The 23,581-nt window shown below is 33.8% G+C and overlaps 2 protein-coding genes, 1 long non-coding RNA gene and 1 pseudogene across 3 annotated transcripts; all 4 read right to left on the minus strand.

Moving 5' to 3' along the window:
• Positions 1–735: 735 nt before the first annotated feature.
• LOC110697411 (dehydration-responsive element-binding protein 1A-like) lies at positions 736–1,854 on the minus strand. The gene has a single exon (XM_021874788.1). It carries the CDS (start codon positions 1,657–1,659, stop codon positions 964–966), a length of 696 nt encoding a protein of 231 aa, XP_021730480.1. The 5' UTR covers positions 1,660–1,854; the 3' UTR covers positions 736–963.
• A 6,552-nt stretch (positions 1,855–8,406) lies between these two features.
• LOC110697116 lies at positions 8,407–12,497 on the minus strand (annotated as a pseudogene).
• A 1,330-nt stretch (positions 12,498–13,827) lies between these two features.
• On the minus strand, positions 13,828–16,426 carry LOC110697118. The gene is made up of 3 exons (XR_002506459.1): positions 16,123–16,426; positions 14,619–14,708; positions 13,828–14,319 (listed from the first exon to the last, which is right to left on the minus strand). It is a non-coding gene; the product is annotated as an uncharacterized LOC110697118 (long non-coding RNA).
• A 312-nt stretch (positions 16,427–16,738) lies between these two features.
• Positions 16,739–20,960, minus strand: LOC110697117 (post-GPI attachment to proteins factor 3-like). The gene is made up of 5 exons (XM_021874458.1): positions 20,576–20,960; positions 19,140–19,404; positions 18,832–19,028; positions 18,190–18,377; positions 16,739–17,444 (listed from the first exon to the last, which is right to left on the minus strand). Exons 1-5 carry the CDS (start codon positions 20,668–20,670, stop codon positions 17,158–17,160), a joined length of 1,032 nt encoding a protein of 343 aa, XP_021730150.1. The 5' UTR covers positions 20,671–20,960; the 3' UTR covers positions 16,739–17,157.
• Between the last annotated feature and the right edge of the window lie 2,621 nt (positions 20,961–23,581).

The raw sequence follows: 23,581 nt of genomic DNA on the forward strand, positions 1-23,581 counted from the left end.
TGGTTCTCTTGGAGGATATATAAATTTTTGCTTACATGTCAAAGGTTATCCATTATCTATGGAGTATCTATCTATCTCACTTTTTACTTCTTTTTACTTTTTATAATTATTATTTTTTAAAAACAAATTTTTTTTTATCATGTGCATCGGTATTGAATTCAGAAATCTTTCTCATTCTAACAATCATATTTTCTAGGTATAAAATATGACACATAATTATAGAAAAATTGGAAAAATACGGTGCCACTGTATTAAAACCGTAAATTATCAGTGACACAAATACTACACAGTCAATGATCTTATCCATACGACAAAATTTACTATCCTTGTTCCTCGTTAATAACACCATATTACAAACAACAAATTAAAGTAGTATTTCCATCCCATCACATATTGAGCCAAATGAGGTTTAACAACATAACAAGCATAAATTATAAATAACTCATACATTTAAACATGCTCTGTTTTAAAATTTCCCTATTTTTTTATATGAACATGATCTTCCTTGACAACAGTGTACTACTCCCTAAAGCTAGACAAGATACAACCAATTTAACCAATAAAAAGACGAATCATCGTCAATTAAGAAAGTATTACATGCTCTTAGTACTACGCTTTACAAACATACTTCTATTTTTGGTAATACTACTCACTTCGCTGTGCTCTGTTTCTCTAAAGCAACTAACAAAGTACATTTCTAAAATTTTATATTATATTTTTATTTAAATTTTCCCACTCTAAGGTAACAATACTTGCATACCACCTGTACCAACCAAAAAAATCGGTAACGGCTAACTAACCAAAAATCATGCGAGCATAGTAGTAGTAATAGTCTTACTACTCTGTTCTACTTCTAAATTTTAACATACAAAAATTTAAATTTTTTTTCTTTCTTCTTATAGAATCTGAAATTATCCTAAAACTTTATTCACTTAAAAAGAATAAGAATGAAGGGAGTAGTTTCTAAAAAGAGTGACTCCATAATGGCAAGTCAGCACTTCCATTCGACATATCATCGTCTTCATAAGTCGTCTCATTCCAACCAGTCATATTTGGAGGCGGAAGCATCCCCATTCCATGGTACATATCAGCTAATAATCCCGGGGTTTCGAACTCCATATCGTAATGCATATACATCCCATTCTCATTACTAAAACTCATGTTGTTCATTGTGGTAGTAGTTGACGATGGAGCCACCTCTTCCGCCTTCTCAGCCACCACCTGTTGTTCTTCAGCAGGCGGTGGTTGAGGGCGGAATGCTTCGGCAGCCTCAGCGGCTGCACGCTGAATGTCCTTGGTATCGGATGATGCAGGGACAGGGAGCCGCCAAACAGAGTCAGCAAAGTTGAGACAAGCTCCGGAACGACCACGGAGGGCCATTGCTGCCACGTCATGAGCTCTGGCAGCCATCTCGGCAGTAGGAAAAGTCCCGAGCCATATACGGGTCTTCTTGTTAGGCTCACGGACCTCGCACACCCATTTACCGTTGTTCCGTTGCCGGATCCCACGGTAAACGGGGTGTCGAGTCTCCATAAACTTCTTACGGCCTGCCCGTTTCTTCGGGTAGGCAGAGGCGAGCATGAGCCCCTCTTCTTCAATGGAGTTGGGGCTCATGCCGCCGTCGGATGGAGATACTTGGTTAGTGTACGACATGTTCATAGAGGATAAGTTGTTTGATGAGTATATACGAGTACTATTATTTTCTTCTCTAGCTTTCTATTTTTTGTGTTTCTGTTCTTTTTTTGGAGTTGTTCTGTGTTATTGTTGGACAACATAAAGCCGTAATTGGGTGTTATTTATACGTATATACAACTAGCTAAGAAAAGTGATGGATCTTTCCTCAAACAGCAAATAATAAAGTAATAAATATTAATAATAATAATTAAAAATAATAAAAGAAGGAATGGGTCAATTATAATTTAATGATAAGCTAAATGTTTCGGGAACAAATAGTTAAAAAACATATGATACGATTCGTATGAGTGGGATAATTAGTGATTTGAAAATTGTGTAAATAGATAGAAAAGTCGATGATCATCTATTTTCGTATTGTAAATTTGTAATCGCTTTGTGAGTTGTTATTTTTTATTTTTTATTTTTTTAGCAAGGCTTCCAAATAATTTTTGATATGGCACCCTTGTTTTTTTAGCAAATTTTGTTGTGGGGCCATTGAAATTGGGAACATCAAGTGAACAAGTGACATTTGTCAAATGTTTTAACAAATTCCTCATTTATGTGGGGCCGTAAAGTGATGGAAAAAGTTTTCTTCACTGACAAATAAGAGTAGCTGTCTTATTTAGTAGCTGTCTTTTAGTCAAGAAAATATCTGAAGAGTGACTATTTGACTACAAAAATAAAATATCAATAGACTACATCGTAAAATATCCCCTTATAAAGGAACCTTTTTTTAATTGGTGGTGTGTTTTAATTTGATTGGTTCAAAGAGAAAATCCCTTTTTTTTTTTTTGGGTAGGACCGTAGGAGTTGAACTAGAGACTGTTATGTGAGCACATATTGCTAATTTGCTATCCTGCTGTGTGTTTGTTTTGCATACTCGTGGGTAGGAACTATTGTACTCCATATCATGGAGTAGGATATTTTTATTTTCATTGAATGGTGTATGAACTTTTTGATGAAAGATATTCCCCAATGCATGATGATGCATGGTTTTTAAGGATCATGAGAATTTAGAGGCCGGAAAAGTTTCTGGACATTTTATTCCAGAATCCATTATTTCAACCACTAGAATTATTAAAAGATTAATTTACCTTTTTTCATAGGCGATCTATGTAAGTAGATTAGTAAATCTATTCAAAAGTTAAATGGACATGATCGTTACGGTTGTTAAAAAATACCGTTTTTTGTTTGAGACGGATTTATAATATGTTACTAACTATTGGTGTGTTTTATTAATTTTTTTAACTTGTCTTATATAATATGATACTTTTTCTGTTCCTATTTTTTTGCTTTATTAGACTTTACACGGTGTTCAAGACGTGTCTTGCAACGTATATAACTTTTATTTTTATACGTGTAAAATTATAAAAACTTGATATTAATAAAATATACAATAAGACGAATTCAGCAAAACCCCACATGAATATATTATCTCTCGTTGATCAATGAAAAATTAAGGTCAAAGTCTTCAAAATTTGACCCAATTTTTGGTAGTGGAGCAAAAAAAAAAAATAGGGACAAAGGGAATATGATACACTTATTTTGTTTAAACTTATAAGTGTGTCTAACTTACATTATCTAAGTTACTTGTCTAAAATTACTTTAATTTGTATTAACTTATCTTAGTTTTATACCACCTTTGTTTCTTATTAGCTGCCACACTTCATTAAAGCACACATTTCAAAGAGGTGTGTCAAAAGATGTTATAAGATAATAATAATCCCTATCCACCACACTACAAATCAACCTAAAGTTGTTTAAGTTATGGTAAAAACATATATGAATTGAAGGAGTGCAATTCACTTGAGAAATGAAATTATACATTAAGAAACTTATAAAATAAAAAAGGGAAACGGGTCAACTAAAAAATCGAAGAAAGTATTCATTTTTTCAAATCATCTAAATCAAAATAAACTATCAAAACATGCTCCAATATACTCCGTTCTAAAAGTAGAGTAATAATATACCGAGTAAAAAATGTGTAAGTTTTGTGCTTTCGTAAGACCTAGCTCTTGTATTATATTTTAAGATGTTTTCTTTTCTTTAAAAGCTGCATAAAATTTAGTGATAATAGTATATATTCTAGTGGATGACTTACGTGATCAGGGGAAAACCTCAAAAACTAGAGGTTGTAAATTGATCTTGGACCAACAAGTTTTATAATATGGACATACGGTAACCAAAATTTCCAACTACTAGAATTAGATGATCAACCAAAAGTACTACATATTTTTATTGTCAATAATCTATGTGTGTGAATGCACTAGAGGTTTATAAAAGATATTACTCTGTAATTAATACATGAACGCGCAAAACGACAAAATCTCATAGGGCCTCTTGCATCATAGATAAAGATACTTTATTTTCGTTGAAAGCTACTTATATTTTTGGATTTTTGGTAAATACTATTCTGAAATGATATATGATTAATCAGGTGTTCATGAAAGACTAGAGGTTGAAATGATCCTATAACAATAGTTTTTCATTCTAGAACCACTAAATTTATATGATCACTTAAGAGGTTTTCATTGGTAGTTTGTGTGTAAACTAAGGATGTATTACAGATTTATAAAGAGTATGTTAAACACCCTGATCAATTATATTAGTAGTAGTTGGTTTTAAAAAATAAATAAAAAAATATTGATAGTTTGTGTGTAAGGATGTATTACAGACTTATCAAGTTCATTGAATTAGAGGGAAACTAAATATTAAATTACATTTCTTCTTATAGGAAGTATATTTTTTATTTTTTAACTTTTAAAAATTTAACGAGTAAAATGAAATGAAAAGAGTATGACACAAACTGACGCTATGCTGCGGCTAGATGACACATGCTAAAGAAGTAGGATATAGAGAATGAGAGAAATGAAGGTGATAGAGTGAGTGATGTTGTGCACTAGTAGGACCTTTGTCCTTGTATCATTAATTTAAGATAGTTTACTTTTCTTTGAAAGCTACATAAAGTTTTGATTTATAAATAATATTCGAAATGGATGATTCTTAGCCTCTTAGGTGACCATGTGTAGTTAGAGGCTGGAGTTGGTCCTAGACCCTTTCTTTTTTTGTTTTATTATTTGAGAACCAATATTTTCAAACACTAGATTTAAGAGATTTGTGTATTGGTTTGTATTTGAGGTCCATATAGAAAATGGGCATCATGGTCGCGTGGCAAAAATCGTATACTCTCGTTGTCCTTTTTGATTCGTGATTCTATTTCTATTACTTTAAAGTTGTATCGAGTGAGTTGAATTGGTCGATTGCGGTCTTTTATATTTAGGATAGACGATGAAATAAAGAAAAACGGTAACATGACCTTGATATCATCAATTGATAGAAAATATTTTAAAAATAGAAGGAGTATAAAACAGACTCGCAATACAAGATGACAATAAATGAATAATAAGCTAAAATAATACAAAGTATTACTTGTTTTATGATAAGTTCTTATTTATAGGTGGGTAACTTTTAATGTCCCACAACAAATAAAACTAATATGTGGTTTTTTTTTTTTATTATTATTATTTTTTTATTGGTAGGATAGCTAGTGTGTGACAACATGAATTAGATGAAATTTCTTATTACCCTTTTTTATATGTTTTCACATGCTAAAACAAATTAGGCTCTTCAACCTAGTGAATATATCATTTGACTAACTTTAACTCATTAGCTTTGATTGTTATTGACAAAGTTGGTCAATTTGCATACTAAATTAAACAATCGTCATATATAGTCAACTGTATCAAATGATCAAGAACCATCGCACGTTAAAATAAAGAATGAACAGGCTTGGTTAAACCATATTTCAAGACTCTCAAAATAACATTCGTGTTGTAGTTACAGTTCATATTTATTTATTTATTCCGTCTATTGTTCAATCCAATAATTTATTTAGTTTACATCTGTATTTGCTATTTATTTAACAGTTCGGTAAAGTTCACCTATCCTTCAATCCCTATAATTTATCCAACAATCATTTAAAATCTCACACCGCTATCTAGTGAAAATAAAACTTCTTTACAAAACATTAATTACTAAGCGCTTTACTATACCATATAGTTTAAGAAGTACTAAACTAGAAATTTTAATATGCACCTGATACAAATGTCGCACCAATATTATTTTTGCTCATTTAATGATTAAATAATCAATAATTAACTTTTAGTTTTATCATTAAAATAAATAAAAAATATCACCAATTAGACCATAAATGACTAAAATCAAATTAGACCATGACGAACCAATGACAAACCACTCCTATTAGCGAGTAAGACCAATGACTCACCATTTTTACACACTCCCGAAATCACACGGTTTGCACCTCCTTAAATTTCCAAAAATGAAACTGAAAATCATTATCGTCCCTTCTAGAAATTCTAGATCATAAGACAACAAAATGTAGCTTTTAGAATTGACTACTCAAGTGACTTTCCCTTTTCTATTTTAATTTATTTTTCTCTTATTAATTAAGTAAACTTTCCCACACGTTTGGTGAGTTGGTAGTTACACACTCACTCTAACGGCTGTTTCCCATTTTCCGTCATTCAACTGTTAGGTTTTTTTCCGCGTAAACGAGTGAACCACGAGACTTTATTACTATTTACGGAAGTATCTTTTTTTAAGATGCTTTGTTGGATATTTATTTTTGGAAATCTTGCTTTATTTTTCTTGACAGGAGGAATATCTTGTTTTATTAAGATTTAATTATATCATGATTATTTTTGTTTACTATGTCGTCATTATCCTACTTGCTACTATACTCCATTATTATTGTCGTACATTATTGTTATTATCATATTACTTAAAGTAGGTTGTAAAATGAAATTATGTTGCGCTGTTACATTTGTGGATCTAACAACAATACAAGAAGATTCTGATTGATGATTATGTCTGATTTACTTAACTAATACTTTTTTTTTTTTTTTTTTGAGAAAGCTACTTAACTAATACTTTCATGATTTCATATTAGTGATTTAATCTGCGGCGCTTGATCGCTTAAATTATACGTCTTCCGTTCTAGTAATATTGTAACCACTGAACTTTTGTATTATTTATCATGTTTGTTTGACCACAAATTATGATTTATACATAAAGTAAAATATAGTCATGTGGGGTCTTGTTAATTTATCTCGTAAAATACTTTCACAACATCAACTTTTTATAATTTTTACTATTACATAATTAAAGATATTTAACATATAAATGTGCTTTGAGATGCGTAATTTTATCCTTGTTGCAATATTTGTGAAACAGAGAAATAATAACAATAGTAGAATGTTGAATTGAATATGTTGTCTTTATTTTGTCGGGAGAACTAAGAACTGAATCTCTTACTCGTTGTGGACTAGATATTGGATTGGTTTCTACGGATTATAACATTATAGAATCCGATATAGGAAGACTTTTATTAATTAAGTAGCAATTAAAAAGACTACATTCATGTTTTAAATATGTACGTAGGTGTCTGTTCGGTTTTCGGTTTGGATTTAGGCCAAATCCAATCCGATCCGAAATATAATTTCAATCCGATCCGATTCGTTCGAATTAAAATTCGGTTATTTGAATCCGATCCGAATTAAAGTACATTAATTTTTAGCATCTAATAGACTCATATAATAATAAAAAAAAAATGCAATTACAAAACTAACAATTGTCCAAGCCTTAATATTAATACAAATCTTGAAAATAGTCAATGATTAAAATAAATTGTTAACATCAAGTCAATATTAATTAACACCATGCACCAAATATCAACAACAAGCAACAACTTAAGACAGTAGACAATTCATATTTGGGTCCATATTCATACATGCTTAGTTTTACAATTCGGTTTTCGGTTTAGTTTGGATCCGATTAGGGTCAATCCGATACAATCCGAAAATTCAAATTTTCAAAAAATCTCAATCTGATCCGAATTAAATTCGGTTTGAATTGGATTGAATTTCATTTTTAATCCGAATTATGAACACCCTATTTGTATAGAGTATTAGCTATGGTTCATACGATATGATAGTAGTGGCAATTGAGCTGTTTTGGTTTGAATAAGGTTCAATCTATTAGAGTGATATTCTTACAATAAAAATAATATTTATGAGATCTAGAGTTCGTAATTTTGGTCCGACTACCAAGTACTCTATATAAAGTAGTAGAAATTTAAAACATGTGGACCCAGATCAAAAAATGAATGTTATTTAATGTATCTAGTTTTGGCTTAATTTTGCGGATTTGGATTCATATCCTAAACAAAAAAATGAATTTGGATTAAATGTGAATCTAGTTTTGGTCTTAGTTTTGCAGATAAAAAAGGATTCATATCCTAATACACGTTACGGAATTACAGACTTAGAGGTTTTAGATTAGAAGAGCCAAGTATGCACCTAACAATTAAATGTAACACTAGGATAGGCCTAAAACATGTATGTGGCACAACGGGTCAATGACTCACTTAATAATGCTTAGAGGTTTGGGATTAGGTCTTACAAAGTGAGGGTGCTTGGGTTGAGTACTCCCTTATCCATTCTTCTCCACTCCCAAATAATATGACCCGCACATAACACACAATGGGAAAATAAATTCATGAGAATTAAGGTCTAATTAAAATAGTTTTCCTTAACATTTAAAAACACGTTGTCAAGCCGTGTGTGGGCCACATTTTTATTAATAAAGAATGACGAGACGGCATGATAGCATGTTAGATGTGAGAGCTCGGACCCTGGCTGGACCACCCTTTTGAATGTTGTGTCATAAGGCCCACAATACATAACTATTGGGCCGGACCCTGCCACTGGGTAAACGGACTTGACATGAAACACGACAACGAACATGGCATACTAATAAATGAAACTATGTCAATTGGCTGTTGGTGCTGTGGTGATTGAGACTGTAGTTGGTAAGGAGGGCCACGTGTTCGATCCCGCGTAACAACAATTGGGAGGGGACTGGAACTAAACCACCCAAAACTGCTCCCCAAATCCGGATTAGCCCAAAGGGTGAATTGGGTGGAACTAAAAAAAAATAAAAAAATGAAACTATAAAAGTAACAGAAAGTGGTTCCTCATAGACAGATATACCTCATTGTATAATCTACCCTGCTTTCGAGTTTCAATGGTCCTTCAAATTCATAGCTGTCGGAAATTTCTTAAATAAATGATTAATGATACTTCGTAAATCTTTGTACTCTCTGTACGGATTATACGAGCCTCAGCTGCCAAACAAAAAAGAATTTTCGCATTACTAGTTCAAATTACACACATTAAGAGTGTAACGACTAAATCCAATTATAATGGACTAATTGTTAGTCTCCTTTCAAAATTATATGGAAGGTCTAAACTCTAAAGAGTTGCATTGCTTTACAAATCTGCACTCTACCTGTACCACTAAATTACATCCAACTGTTTTGACTGTCACTGTTATTGCAGGAAAATTAGATGGTCTCCATCTCTGATCACACCAATGTCTTCTACTTCTGCATTTTCTGTACTGATAATTTTTGTGAAGCATTGCCCGAACTTCTGGCCTGCAGTTCACAAGGGTAGAATTTGTCATCAGAAAGACACAATCAAGTATTCGAATAATGTTAAAGGAAAAGATGAGGTTCGCTTGATTGTCAATGAGTAGGGACTGACTGGTACCTGCAATATTGAACAGATCTTCAATGCTATCTGGCAGGACTATCAGTTTGCCAAACTGTTTCCCTTCCATACTACTGTCGCTTTGCGACTGCATGTGAATGATCACTCTAATCTTGTTAACATTTGTAATTGCTGCTCCAGGATGTTCTATATAGTTGTTTGATCTCAAGTTTTCTGATGCTGCCTCCATGCCACATGTGACTGAATCATGATATTCTTGAGTTTTCACTTTGTATGTAGCATTCCATCCTTTGTGCATGGAGGGATTTTCAGGAAATTGGTGTCCACTTCCATATTTTAAGCATGTAATACATTTATGCTGGCTATTAAACCGCTCCCCAAAAGTATATTCCTCAATGTCTTGCTGCTCCAACAAACCTTGGTTTGCTAGATGATTTAGTTTCTGCAGAATAAAAAAGGCAAACACCTAGATTGGTACTCTCATCTAAACAAGGGCCAAGTTTGTTACTCCATTCCGTATTAACTAACAAATTAGCTCTCAGATTTTTATTCCATTTATTACAAAGTATAATTTAACATACAATCTTGGAATTTACTTGTATGAGAATGGAGGGGGTATAGGTTAGGCTTCCTCACCGTAAATAGATGGCTCATGATGATGTGTCCGTCTGCTTTGTTTGCTTGAATAATATTCGTAAATGATGTTCTATTTAACCTTAATATCTGAGACAGTTCTGAAGTCCGGACAGTGAATGGTTGAGGCTTGTTACATAGAACCCCTATCTCTCCAAATATTTCCCCTTCAAGTAGCTTTTGAACAACCTGAGTGCAAAGTATAATTTTCGAAGTTAAGACTGAAAATTGATTTCCTTGCATACTGTCTCTGTTAAATTGACAGCAGAATTACCTGATTACGCCCATTAATGTGTGCCACCATGTCCTGAATAAAAGATAACATTTCATAAGTCTATAAGTCTTTCTGATGATTTGATTAATTGTTAGCCTGTTAGGTAGCTAACAGTTAATTATTTAGCCATAAAGTGCTGGAAATAATAAAGCTTTACCACTGCACCAGATACGAGAATGTATATATCCATTGGCGCTTCATTTTGTAAAATCACATCTTCTTTAGGTGGAAAGTATTCCGCCTCCATTTCAGAAACCTGTATACAAGAGTGCAGCAGAAATTAAGCATGTATACTGATTGGAAAATAAGATCAGCTTTAAAGTTTGTCAAGCTGGAAGAGGTCTTACCAGTTGTAAGAGAAATTTTTGAGAAACTCCACAGAAAAGTTGGACTTTCTGAACAACAGGAAAGAAAAGATATTGTGCAATGCTGGATCGGAGAGCTTTGGGAAGACTGTTTAAGGTCTGCTGCTGTTTTAACCCTTCAGTTTTGAACTTCAGACATACATGTGATAGCATTTGGTCCTGTATTCTAGGAGGAAGTTGATTGCGTGCTGCGAATTCTGTACAAGCTCTGACTGTATCTCTCTGCAGAACCATTAAACATGAGCACTTGTTCATTTGCTCTAATTCTAATGAAATCTTATATATCTAGCCTTATTGAGCCACTCACAAAATTTCTGGTGCGACTTGTCCAGTGAACAACAAGGTTTGTCATGTTTCCAATGATGTACGACGTGAGTCCTAGATTGAATAGCATGTAGAAGATGTCAAACAGCATCTCGATAGTGTTTTCAGCATGCAGGTCACCATAGCCAGTGGTTGTTAGTGTCACAATAGACCAGTAAAGTGAAGCAATGTATCTCTTCCATACGCCCTGTGATTTAAAGTTCGGGTTCACTGCACCAATCCAAGTTTTTGATGGATCAGGGTATTTGTCTGCTATCAGGTAATAGAAGCATCCAGCATAATGAACAGCAAATAGTGTTACCTGTAATTCAATAGAAGTCAAAAGAAAATATACCACTTATTAAAGTTAACAATTATTACAATAAAGTTGACTACAGAAATGGTAAGCGAAGTTCATGATGGCTTACTGCGACAAGTTTGGTGCAACGGGTCCAAAAGTAGTTGAAGTGGATATCTTTCTCGAGCCTGGGGATAATTAACAATCCTAGCAAGTCTTAGGTGAAACCGTCTCATAGTAATCATATACAAAGTATAAGATGGTATAAAGTTACCCTTCAGAAACGTAAAAAGTCATTACTAAAAGTTTTCCTTAAAAACTCAAATCAACCTAGTACTCTTGCAAAAAATTACGGAGTACTGTAAGACTGTCGTCTAATCCAGAGTTTTACTTCATCAGTTAATTTTGAGTTTGATTACAGACCTTGCAAAGAGGGAGCTGACCCTCCGAAGTCTCCAGAGTCGAAGCATGTTAAGTGCTTTAAAACCTAGTCCACCGTTGTGGTCCGTAAAGAGAAGGCTAAGCATCTGAAGTGGTGCTGTCGAACAGACATCAAAAATAAACCAAGTTGACAGGTACCTATACAAAAAAATTAGTTAACTTTAAGTCCAACTTTAGTATCTAAAACGGATGGAACCCGAACTGCTGCATACTTTTATACTAACCTGATTGCAATTTTTTTATGATCATCAATTAGTAAGTAAGTTGTACGATCAATATATGCAACAAAGAAGGTGAGAACTATATCAATTGCGAAAAAGCCATTCACGATGTGATCAATGATGAAGAGTGCATCCTGTTTGTATACGAGGAATGCAAACTCAAATGGACAGATCCATGCTGAATACACAACCAGGATTATTAGCAGCATCTCCCATGCCCTGAAAGTTTGAACCTTTTCACTTTACTCTCAACTTTGATAGAATTTACAGAAAGATGACAGCAGTGAAGTATGTTATGTCAGTTGAATTCCTAAAAACCTTGATAGAGTAGAGTGTATGCTTTAATGTTTAATCCTACTTTGTTATCTCACCTGTAGCGAGGATTGAATGGTGAGATGACATATTTATTGAGCTTGACAGCTTGGTTGATTCGAGCTCCAAGAGACGGTAAAATATCATTGGAAAAAAACGCTGTCATAGCTGCTACCATGATCAATTCTCAGCTCAACTGTGCAAAAACGCTTGAAGAATGTTCTTATACAGGAAAGCCACACCCACATGCTTCAGTATGCGCGTGCTCTAGAGTCAAAATTATTCTTTATGCTCAAGATTCAGAAGTTTTTTTTTTGTAGTAAAAGAAGTGTTCTAATTTATTTTTACTTTTGCAAGCTGGTAAGCTATGTTTGGAAGGGTATACCTGTTTCTGAATCTTATATATATATATATATATATATATTCTTAAACGTCTGTACATTATAAGTAATGACAACGGAAGTGGTGCGCAATCCACAGATTGATGAGAAAATTGAAAAAGAAACATCTTGTGACCCAACCAGAAATGGAAAGGAAGCATATATGAGCATATGGCCCAGGTAGATCTCGTGTATAAAGGGAGGAGAAGGATCCAGAGAGAAAAAGACAGCAATTGTGGCTGAAATAAGACTCTTTTGTATTAGAAATATTAGCTGGTGCAATTTTATTGGGTTCAAGGGTACCAGAAAGAGGGAGAGTTCACATCAAAGGAAGTTTAAATTGTTGTAAAAGAGGTTATAGTTAACTGTAATGGTAATAACAGTGAACTGCTAATAATTATTGGCCTGGTGGATGGCTCCAAAAAGAAAGGAGGCCTAATGCTGTTGGCAGGCAGCCGCAGCATTCTGCATTGATTTATACAACCTCCATTCTTTCATAATATCACGTTTGTACTATTCATGATTGTGGGAATGTCTTTTATAATTTTTTTCTATCTAGACCCAGTAATTGTCTCACAAATAAACTCAAGATATGATTTAGAGACAGAGAGAATAATATTAGAAACAAATTATAACATCCGAAATGATTATTAGATTAGACTCAATGTATAGGTTCTAAACTTCAAAACTTAAAAATATTTGCTACAGAGTTATAGATAGTCAAATATAACAAGAGTTAAAGTTGAGCATTGAACATGTTAAAACATTTTTACGATTAAAATTAAATAATGGAGGGAGTATATGATATTTCATGATTTTTGTATGTAAACTATTTACAATTGACTCGAATATAATCTAACCAAATCCAACTCGTATAAAACAATTTGTCAACGGGACATGACCCATTCCAAAGGATGCAGTTATCACCTATTCACCTTTACTAATACAGTAATACTACTAGTTGTTGGACCACATACGATGTGCGCATTCCCCCTACACAGTGACTCTTCACTTAATGGAAGACTTAATTTGGTTGTACTTGAGAACAAAATATATTAGGAAAAGATTACATACTAACTTCTAGTTAGTTATAGACTATATTACTCGGATTCGGGTATCCATGTTCGACACGGGTACATGTCTAAGTGTCCGACTCGGCTATTTTGTGAAAAAAATTCAATAATTTTAAATTAAAATGAAGTGTCCAAGTGTCATACTCATGTTTGAGTGTCAAGAGTCCGACATGAGTAGTTAAAGTAAAATGAAGAGTGCGAGTAACATAGGTTATAGAACTTTGAGTAACTTTTGAAATCTCAAGTAAATACCAGAAGACGAAGAATAATCACTGTAAACAATCTTCAACAATTTGGCATTAAGATTTCAAACCAGAATGCTCAAATTCAAGCTTATACATTTATTATATGAACTTCAAAACTAAAACAAATTCTTAAAAAAAGCTAGTACCTAGGTGTAAATCCTTTTGTACAACTCCGCCGCAACAGGAATTGTCACATCACAGAGCTCACTGAATTTGACATTGTACTAATCCTGTTCCGTCGTTGTCCCTTGCTGCATTAGCAGCGAGCGCCAACACTTTCAATGATAGATGGAGGTAAGGAAAGGAAGGTTAAAAATTGGTAACAGGCTCCCTTGTTAACTAAATGACCAATAGAATATTCCAAACTTCATTTCAAGAATGCAATGATTTACAATGAATGGAATGGAAAAAGAAGACTACTTCATGTGTCTGACTCCGTGTATGATCCACCAACTTCATTTCAACCAAATGCCTCAACTTGTTCCATCCCATAGCTCGGTCGCTAACACTATTAAAAATAAAAACACAGACAAAAATCAACTCTCTTATTCCCTCGACTCCCAAAATGTCTTATTATCATATCGTAGATCATCTATTCTATTAGTTCTGCTTGCCTGAGTAAACTATGCATAAAACAACAATTAGTAAAGACAGACCATCTATGGTTCTTCCATTATCGATGATTATCCATGGTCCGTAGATCATCAAAAGGCCAAAACTTTTGGGATAAAATGCAACATTTAGTACTTTAATGCCAAAAATAAGAATGCAAAGAAGATTTTAGGCTTTGTAGCACCAAAAACCTACCTTCAATCATAGTTTGAAGTTGCACTTGTGCCTCTTAATAATATCAGTTGGCTTATAATTCAAACCTCAATCACCTGTAAGGCTGTAAGCCTGTAACAACAAATGCATACAAAGTTCTCAGAAATATAAAGTACTCAAAGCAGGAATGGAAAATAAAATTCGATTCAGAAATATCAGGTGTGTAACTAATAAGAGTGCATCACAAGACAGAATAATGTCAACTAGATGCATTGATTCCTTCTTGATTCTAGCTTCTAGTTCAAACTTTGTATTGAAATAAACACAGTTGCTATGATTACAAATCCATACATCACATAACGACTTTGAATGAGTAAACTTCTTTGAGTTTATGCTAGGAAGGTTAGCAAGAATGTCCTTTAAGCCTTGACCCAAATAGCAGATGAAGATGAGAACCTGAAGTTGAATGCATAGGTAAAAAAGCCTCAAACCTCGGAGGGATAGAAGTCATAGAACTCATTGGCAGTGTCGCTGTAGTAGCAGAACTGCCACTCTCAGTCCCACTGCAGACTGAACATATAACAGATCTACACAAAGCAGTGTGGAGTATACTATAAACCAGTCCTTTTGTCACTTACGGTCCATTTGGTAGGCAATTATATTGGCCGCAATGGAAATGAATTTTAAGAGTAAGTTAGGTAAGAGTATAACATCGTAATTCCCATGATAATGCAATTTCATCCTCATGCATGTGTTTTCTTCATGTTTTTTCATTACCACTTGGGAGGAGGTATTAGGCGGGAATGAAAATTTATAAAGAAAAATGAACAATTTAGGGTGAACTAGCATTGTCATGGACTCATGGGCATGAACCTTACAAATTTAGATACAAATTCATTCCCATTAGAATCATTTATGACTACCTACCAAACAGGCCGTTTTTTACTCCAACCAAAAATTTAAAATGTGACTATATTTGGTCCCACCACTTCTCTCTCATCATTGTCTCCCAACCAAAAATTTAAAATGTGACTTTAAATCTATATGGAGCAAAACAAAGGGATGGAGTATAGCATACTGCATAAATATCTCCAAGATAAGATAACTGATAACTCATGATCTTTCATATGTTTGGCAAATTTCAGTCACCTTTATAGACACAGGCTTAAATGATCCTATTCCTGAATGCCAACCGCCAAGCATAAACTCCGTAGTATTACTTATAAGCAAGAGTAATTAACAGCTAGTTAAGTTAATTGCTCAATTAAAGAATTGAGGAAGCATATACGTTTAATAATTAACAGAAAAAGGGTGAAAGGTAGAATGAGGTATATTAATGTCACATTTCTTTGAGAAAATTATTGCGCATAGTTACAGAAATTAGTAGCTACAAATTTGGCCTCAACACTCCCTGCATTCAAATTGTACAAACATATATCAACCGAAGCATAAAAGGCTAATTGCAAAAATCACAAGCTAATCATAGCATATCACATCACTTTATATAAAAACAAATCAAATAAAATTCACTTATTTATACAATTACCTTCAATATAATCATCTTGTATTTATCAACCGTGTATGAAGTTAGAATCTCCGTTGAAGGCGAGCCTTGTCAGAGCATCATCATTAGTTTCACTATGGTGTTGGGATGATGAAGATGCGGTTATGAAGAGGAAATTAAGGAAGATAAAGAGGGATTGAATAGTATATGAAAAGATTGAAAATCTAATCACCATGTCTTTGGGACATATATGACAAATTCCCAATAATTGCATTAGCTATTTTGTGCTTTTGACTTTCAATCCGTAGTAAAAAGAGAAGTAAACAACTAACCAGTAACCAAACCAGAGTACCCAACTAATTTTTTTGCCAGTTACATTACATAATCTGGGGTGACCACTGGGACCGAGCAATAACATGGTTTGAACTTGTTAAAACCCATATGTAACAAATAATACACTTCTAAGTTCATACATAAATGTAGAGATTTATCGATCCAACACAACTTGACCATATAGCATAAAAATTGTACCAAATCCAGCAACATCAACCGATCAAATTTCTAATAATGATCTCAGAAACCTACTAAAAGTTAGTTCAGTGAAACACTTAAACATGAAAATTAAAAATGATCACCCAACAAACACGTATGACACGTCTCCCACAAAAGAAAAGGTAATAATAAATAAAGGCCAGGATATATAACAGAGTACCGAAATAGATGAAACTTTTTGTAACAGAGATAACAACCCCATATTGCCAAATAAAGATATGAATCTTGAACAGAGTGCACAGATACTCAGATAGTCAATCAGACTAAGCTGAAAAAACTTACAAGAGAACTGAGGAAGACCAAACAATGTTTACACTATACATCTTCAACAAAAATCCTAGTCAACACATTACACATTAATGTGGAAACAAACTCCGTTCTTCTGGCCACCAAGGGGTGTCAAAGCAGAAACCACCCACCAATGCAAGCATCCCAGAGAGATGCACAATGGCGAGAGAAAAAACGGATGAAATAGCTGAGATCACAGCACGAATCTACTCAGTATACAAGCCGGAGCAGAATTTTCTACTTGGCCTTCTTCAATAGAATCAATGTTCTGTACTCTGCATCATCCTTAATGAAGCTCCACCAAATGTAGGAAAGAGGAATGCTAATGGCATGCCACACAGCAAGGGCGTCCACAAAATCCCAGTAAGGTGGAAAATCATAAATCACCAAGAGGATAGAAAGAGCTCCCCCAAAAACTACAATCCATAACTTCCAACGTGAAGGATGCTGACTCACACGACCCCATATAGCCCACAGAAGGAGCTGAGCCAAACCCATGGTTAGGCACACTTTCATGTTCAGACCTGATGGACACAGAGGAAATGGAATTCAGATAAGTAATCATGATACATCAAGATACTAATAATTTACATGCAAGTTGGAACTGAGAGTCAAGAGAATAACTAAGCCTATAAACAACTAAGATTCATCAGTTTACTCATAATTCCCTCCTAAAGCCACCATTATCATGGGAAGGGAAATATGTGCAATAAATACCAGTATTAGGCTATAGGAACAGCTCTAGCAAAAGCAGATGTGGACCAAAGCCAATTGGCCACCGTGCTAAAAATACCTTTTGGAGAGGTCAGTAATACATAGTTAAATACTTGAGAATTTCACAGATGAGCCACTGTTTATATTGTATGGTAGGAGTAATATTTATAATCAAATTTCAATGATCAAAATATTCGACTTTGGATCTCAAGGATTAGGTTAATTTGCTTTTTCGTTATTTCATATTTTTCTGTGAATTACTAATAGGCAATTCTAAGGGCAAAGAGGCTCTCTGCATTTGTATGCATAAGGCTCTGTTTCACCCGAGGGCCCAAACCCCAACCTAGAAGAAGCGAGAGCCTCATTTGAGGCATTTTAAGGACAGGTACTTCGATCCTCCTCCCCACTTCATGAGACATATGAATGAAATGGAACTAATCATGTATGAATGAGAAAAGGCAGCAGTTGAAAACTCAACCATTGCTTTGTAAATCATCAAACTTCCTTATAAATCAACAATGTATAAATAGATCAAAAAATGAAAGAGAGAATTACCATAGTCAAGAGCGTAGAAGTTTAGATACAAGATGTGTGTCGTCACAAATGCAATTAGTGGTGCGGAAACCATAACCCTGGAGGCTTCCCGCTTTATCTCAAATACTCGAAAGATAGCCAGGATAAGACCAAAGCCAAGCAACGCCACAGCTGAGGAGTAACCTAGCTTCTCTGTCAGGTCCAGATCTCTGTAAAAGGAGGAAAGGTTACAGATGCCAACCCATTTCCATATCATTGACTATAAGCATAAGGACATGCACGTGCAGCAGTAGTCTAACAGGTTTAGACAATCAGTAATTCTTGTTATACTGTATTAATGACAGATAGCAACCACCAAGCCACAAATTTCCCAGTTTTACGCTTTCAATATAACAACTTTATATAAAATAAGAAAATAAAAGCCTTGTTCGTTCTAGCCTATATCTTTTCCCTTTCTATTGGTGAGAGAACCTTTAGAGTGAAAAAATCAATCTTGAATTGCACTTGTTTGCCAAGATGCCAAAAATCAACATCAAAGTATTTAGAAGCTATCAAGAACATACATAGCTAAGAATGGTGAATTCAGGGATATCTTACAGCTACAGCAGATGCATAATTTAATAAATGAATTACACAGAAAAATACAAAAGGATGGGTACTCACCGACTGTGGAAAACTGCAGCCCAGAACCAACAATTCATTGCCAAGACACCATAGATATGCCACAAACCAGAATATTCATAGTATGTCTTCCGCTTATCCGTTAAAGGCAACTTGTAATAAACAAGAATGAAAAAAGATATCCAACCGTGAAATTGTATAGCAAGATTCAGTGCCGAAAGTGATACAGAAACAGGTTCCTGGAAAAACAAGTGGAAATCATTTTAAACATGATAATCGAAGAATAAACAAAATTATAAAGTACTCTATAATACTTTACCATATTTTTAAAATGGGAAATACATAAGAACCTGGATTCCATATACACGACGAAATGGCCATCTTCCATGATACTTGACAGGATTCTCTCCAAGCTTTCTCCTTTCATCCTCCCTTGCAAGCATGCAATAGTAGCGACAATCACTGTGGCAATCCCACTGTTTCCATTTCAGATAGAGAGGTTCTTGAAGGTACCATCGACCATCAGAAATGTTACCATCAGCAGTGAATATGCAATGTTGAAAGCACTGATGGCTTCCAACACAACCGGTCTCCTGACAATGCTCCACACAACCCCTAAAGCATGACAGGATATATAATCAGTAGAAGCTTTGTACCAAACAGTCAAGCAAGAGAAAAGATAACGACGAGCAACAAAGATAAAACAAAGTCAATGAAAGCTATGAAATCCACATCATCAACAATAATGCCCAAATATTGCCAGAACTCTTTTCTAACATCAACACTATATTGAACATAATTGACAATCTACAGGATCAATCATCCACTGAATTGGCTCGTAATATACTTTTTATTAGATATATAAGAAGTTTAGGAGAACAGTCACTCAAAAAACAAAATTATTATAAAGGCAATTAGACAAAAAGCCATGGAAGTAAGTATAACATTTCTTCATCCTGATGCCTCTCATCCTACCTTGAAGAGTTTCTGTGCAATAAAAAGGTATTAGAACCCAATGCACTTCTTCAAGATTGTCAGTCAAGCAACTAGGCAAGAACTTTATATCTATCGGATGCTCAACCCCCAATAGGATGTCATTAGCTATCCAATTTGCTCAACTTAACGAGCTTACGAGTAATGAGCTAATGACTTATAAATAGTCCCGCATCGAAGAGGAACATTTACATTAAACGGCTAGAGTGTAACTTTGGCATTCCCATAATTTCCAATTGGTTTCAGGATGGAACCTTACATGGAATTTCAAAAAGTCTAACAACTCCATCCACAACGCGGGGTATAATCAACTTTTAACATTCCCCTCCGCCACCCCACCCCTCATTGACCACTAAAACCTAAGATCTAATAATTCAGTAATCTCAGTATGTAGGTCAAACAACCCATTGCCAAAAGACTCAGGGTAGAATAAAATCGTAACATTGAATCATCGCATCAATTCTTCTAAAAAAGATAAAACCTTAATCATATCCATCCAACTCAGAACCCCACTAAATCACATTCTTCAACTCACTTTTTAAAAATCCCCCACTTTTTAATCCCAAAAAAAACCATCCAATCAAATCAGTAAACTTGATGTCACCAATCACACCATGAATTCCAATAATCGATCAATTCCCAAATTTCAAATTCAAAAAACAACAAAAATTAAAACCCTAATTAGCAGCAACAACGACAACGAACATTTGCAAATTAACCAAATAATCAACAAAATCAAATTAAACCCATCAAAATTAAACCACAAAAATAAGTAAAGCAAAGATTAGACAACCTGTAAATTGGATCAGCATCACCTTCAGTGGCTTTAAGAGCACGAGCAATGCCGAAAAAAGCAAAGAAAACAACCAACCAATGACAAATTGCCATCTGGGAAAAACCAACAAAAATAGAGGAGAGAGAAAAGGTATACAGAGATCAAGCTTTATCAGCTATGGCGGCAAAAGTCAGGCGATTTACAATCACATTTTTCGGAGGAGAGAGAAAATAGAGAAGGAAGGAAAAAAAAAAAAAACAGATTTTGTGGGATTTTTTGATTATTCTTTTATTTTATTTAATTGCGCGGAAAAATTGGGAAGAAGACAAGTGGGAGAAAAACGAGAGAGATACAATAAAATTAGTTTGGGAAAATGGTACGGAAGTTAGTTTATTGAAATGAGGAGTGGAGTTTGGTTTTTGGGGGGTTTTGGTAAATGGGAAGAAATCATGATTTGAATGACAAAACTAATTTTCTGTACAATAATTTTTTGAGAGTATCACCTGACACGTGGGTGTAGATTTGTGGTTGATTAAGGTATCTTTAGTTTTGTTTGCCACGAGGTCGGGTCATTGATTTCGTGTGAGACGGGTGTACGTGTTACGATTAAATTTTAAGGTTGGAGAATGACATTTGATTTGAGATAAGGCCAAGTAATTACGAGTATATACTATCTGGTGTAATACGTATTCAAGTTTATTTTTTACTTTTTTAATGGTTATATGAACGACCATAATTTAATTAAAACATCATTATATAAGAATTTCTAAAAATATGGAGACATTTGCGTTTTGCGATCATTTAATATTGAGAATATAAAGAATATTAAATTTAAGGATAGCTAGAGGTAAAGAGAGACAGAGAGTAATAAGTAAAGCAGCCTTGCGAAGGGAGCAGCCAGATACAAGGAGTATTGAATCAATTAGAAAATAAGAGTGTTATCAAATTAATTTAGATATTATGGTAATGGGAGTATTTTATATATTACTTCGCATTATTGAGGTTCGGAAGAAAAGAAACAAGTTAATGGAATGAATTTTTCTGATTGGATAAGATTTTTAGAGGTGATTAGGGTGGTTTCGAAGATACATACGATGGTTCAAATTAAGATGGTTGAGCTGACTGAGTGATTGGAAAGGTGGTGTGGGTGGATCTTGGTGGTGATATGGTGGCGACAGTGGCTTCAGTGGGTGATATTATAGTTTTAATTGTGAATAGCTTAGATTAAAATTTTATAAAGTTTTTATTTAGATGCATCACTTTCTCTTTTAGTTAATAAATTTTCTATCTCTCTTCTATTACCTGAGCCCTCTTTATTTTTTCTCTCTCTCTCTCTCTCTCTCTCTCTATATATATATATATATATATATATATATATATATATATATATATATATATATATATATATATTTCACCTAGTTTTACAACTCACTTATCATCTTCTTTTCATCCAATATTCCTCTAGCTTCTTCCTTTATTGTGTGTGTTTTTAGTTCATTTATTGTGTTTTGCTACTTGATTACTGTTTTTTGTTTTACTATAATTAATGTTATTATTATTGTCTATTTTTTTTTTAGGAAATGTCACTATCTCTTAAGATGAAATTTATATACATAGTAACAATAAATTTTTATAACAAGGTTTCTTGTTACGGAGGGACACTTATATGAGTGTATAAGGTCGGAGCATTGGAGGAGGATGTAGGTGAATACATTGCACCCAAATGATGCCCAACACCAATATTTATAGGTGATGTATGGAGGTGGAAGTAGTGTGTGAAAACTTCTACCTGCATATTCTTTAAATTGCCACGTTAATCTAGAACCTTTATGACCATTCACCAATTCTAGATTTTCCCACATTTTTCTGTCAATTTCTCAACGTATGAGAATTTGAAATCCTTGAGACATAATAAGTTGAGGTTATGGAATTTTTCGGGTCGCACTAACCCAACATATACTTATAACATGAAGTTTGTATGTTATAATGCCGCGTGTTACTTTGTTATCTTATTGTGCTTTTCTTTAATCTTTCTATGTCTTTTTATGTATTCATTTTCGACTTAATATTTCCTATTTTGTTTTTCAGGAGTTAAAGTAAACCATTTCTAAGGGCAAAAAATAAAATAAAATTGAGAACTTTGCAGTTTACTTCATTCTTCACATACACTTCGTATTAGATACACTGTACTTTTTTTTTTCAACAGTTTTCCTCTTTCATTAGAAATTTTAATTCAGTTCGCAACAACACGAGTCATCATCAGAGATATCAGTGGAGTCATCATCAAGACATTTACATTCAATATCGGCAAAACCAAAAATCTTTAGCAAAAGCTACAACTATTCATAAATGAATTCAACTAGCTCTTCATTGTGCCAATCATTCAAAACATTTAAATTGAAGGTGATAACCTTTTAGTGACTGACTCAATAAAAGACATTTGGTTAGTCCCTTGGCAAATCAAATCATATTATCAAAGGCATTCGTTTTCTCCTCACTCAGCTTCACAATTGAAGCATCCAACTTATCTACAAAAGCCAAATCGTGTAGTAGATTGGATTGCTAATATGGGCCTCTACCTCTTACTATTTGATAGTATAGATATTAATGTTTATAATAACTCAAGCCTGTTTATTATTCTTTATTCTGATATATTATAAACTAGATTAGTACCTGTGCATTGCACGAGTGATGATAAGTAAATTTTCCTAAATTATATTATACGAAGTATGAAATAAGTAACTTATAAACTTTAATCTGACCATATTTTTCATTTAGCTGGACTACAAATTTTTACTTGTTCTTTTCTTTCTCTTATTGTTTATTCCACAATCAAATGAGTATTTTGAAGAAATCAAAGATTGACATTATCCATAAAATCAGTTAAACAATGATCGAGCTTATCCATAAATTGTAGATTTTTTAAAATAAAAGTTAAAAAAACAATAATGACATCATACACTAAATTGGCAGGATTTTTTTTTTAATGAGGAAGCGACACATAGGATATGGAAAGGGGTTGAT

The sequence above is a fragment of the Chenopodium quinoa genome, unplaced genomic scaffold (genome assembly GCF_001683475.1).
Source record: "Chenopodium quinoa cultivar QQ74 unplaced genomic scaffold, ASM168347v1, whole genome shotgun sequence".
NCBI classification, from domain to species: domain Eukaryota; kingdom Viridiplantae; phylum Streptophyta; class Magnoliopsida; order Caryophyllales; family Amaranthaceae; genus Chenopodium; species Chenopodium quinoa.

Bases quoted from the DNA above. Each gene is read 5' to 3' on its own strand.
- LOC110697411 (XM_021874788.1), bottom strand. From the start codon at position 1,659: ATGAACATGTCGTACACTAACCAAGTATCTCCATCCGACGGCGGCATG.
- LOC110697117 (XM_021874458.1), bottom strand. From the start codon at position 20,670: ATGGCAATTTGTCATTGGTTGGTTGTTTTCTTTGCTTTTTTCGGCATT. The intron at 19,029-19,139 runs GTTCTTATGTAT...TTGTTTTTCCAG, and splicing joins GTCGTGTATATGGAATCCAG to GAACCTGTTTCTGTATCACT. The intron at 17,445-18,189 runs GTAATTCTCTCT...TGTGTCCATCAG, and splicing joins CTTCTACGCTCTTGACTATG to GTCTGAACATGAAAGTGTGC.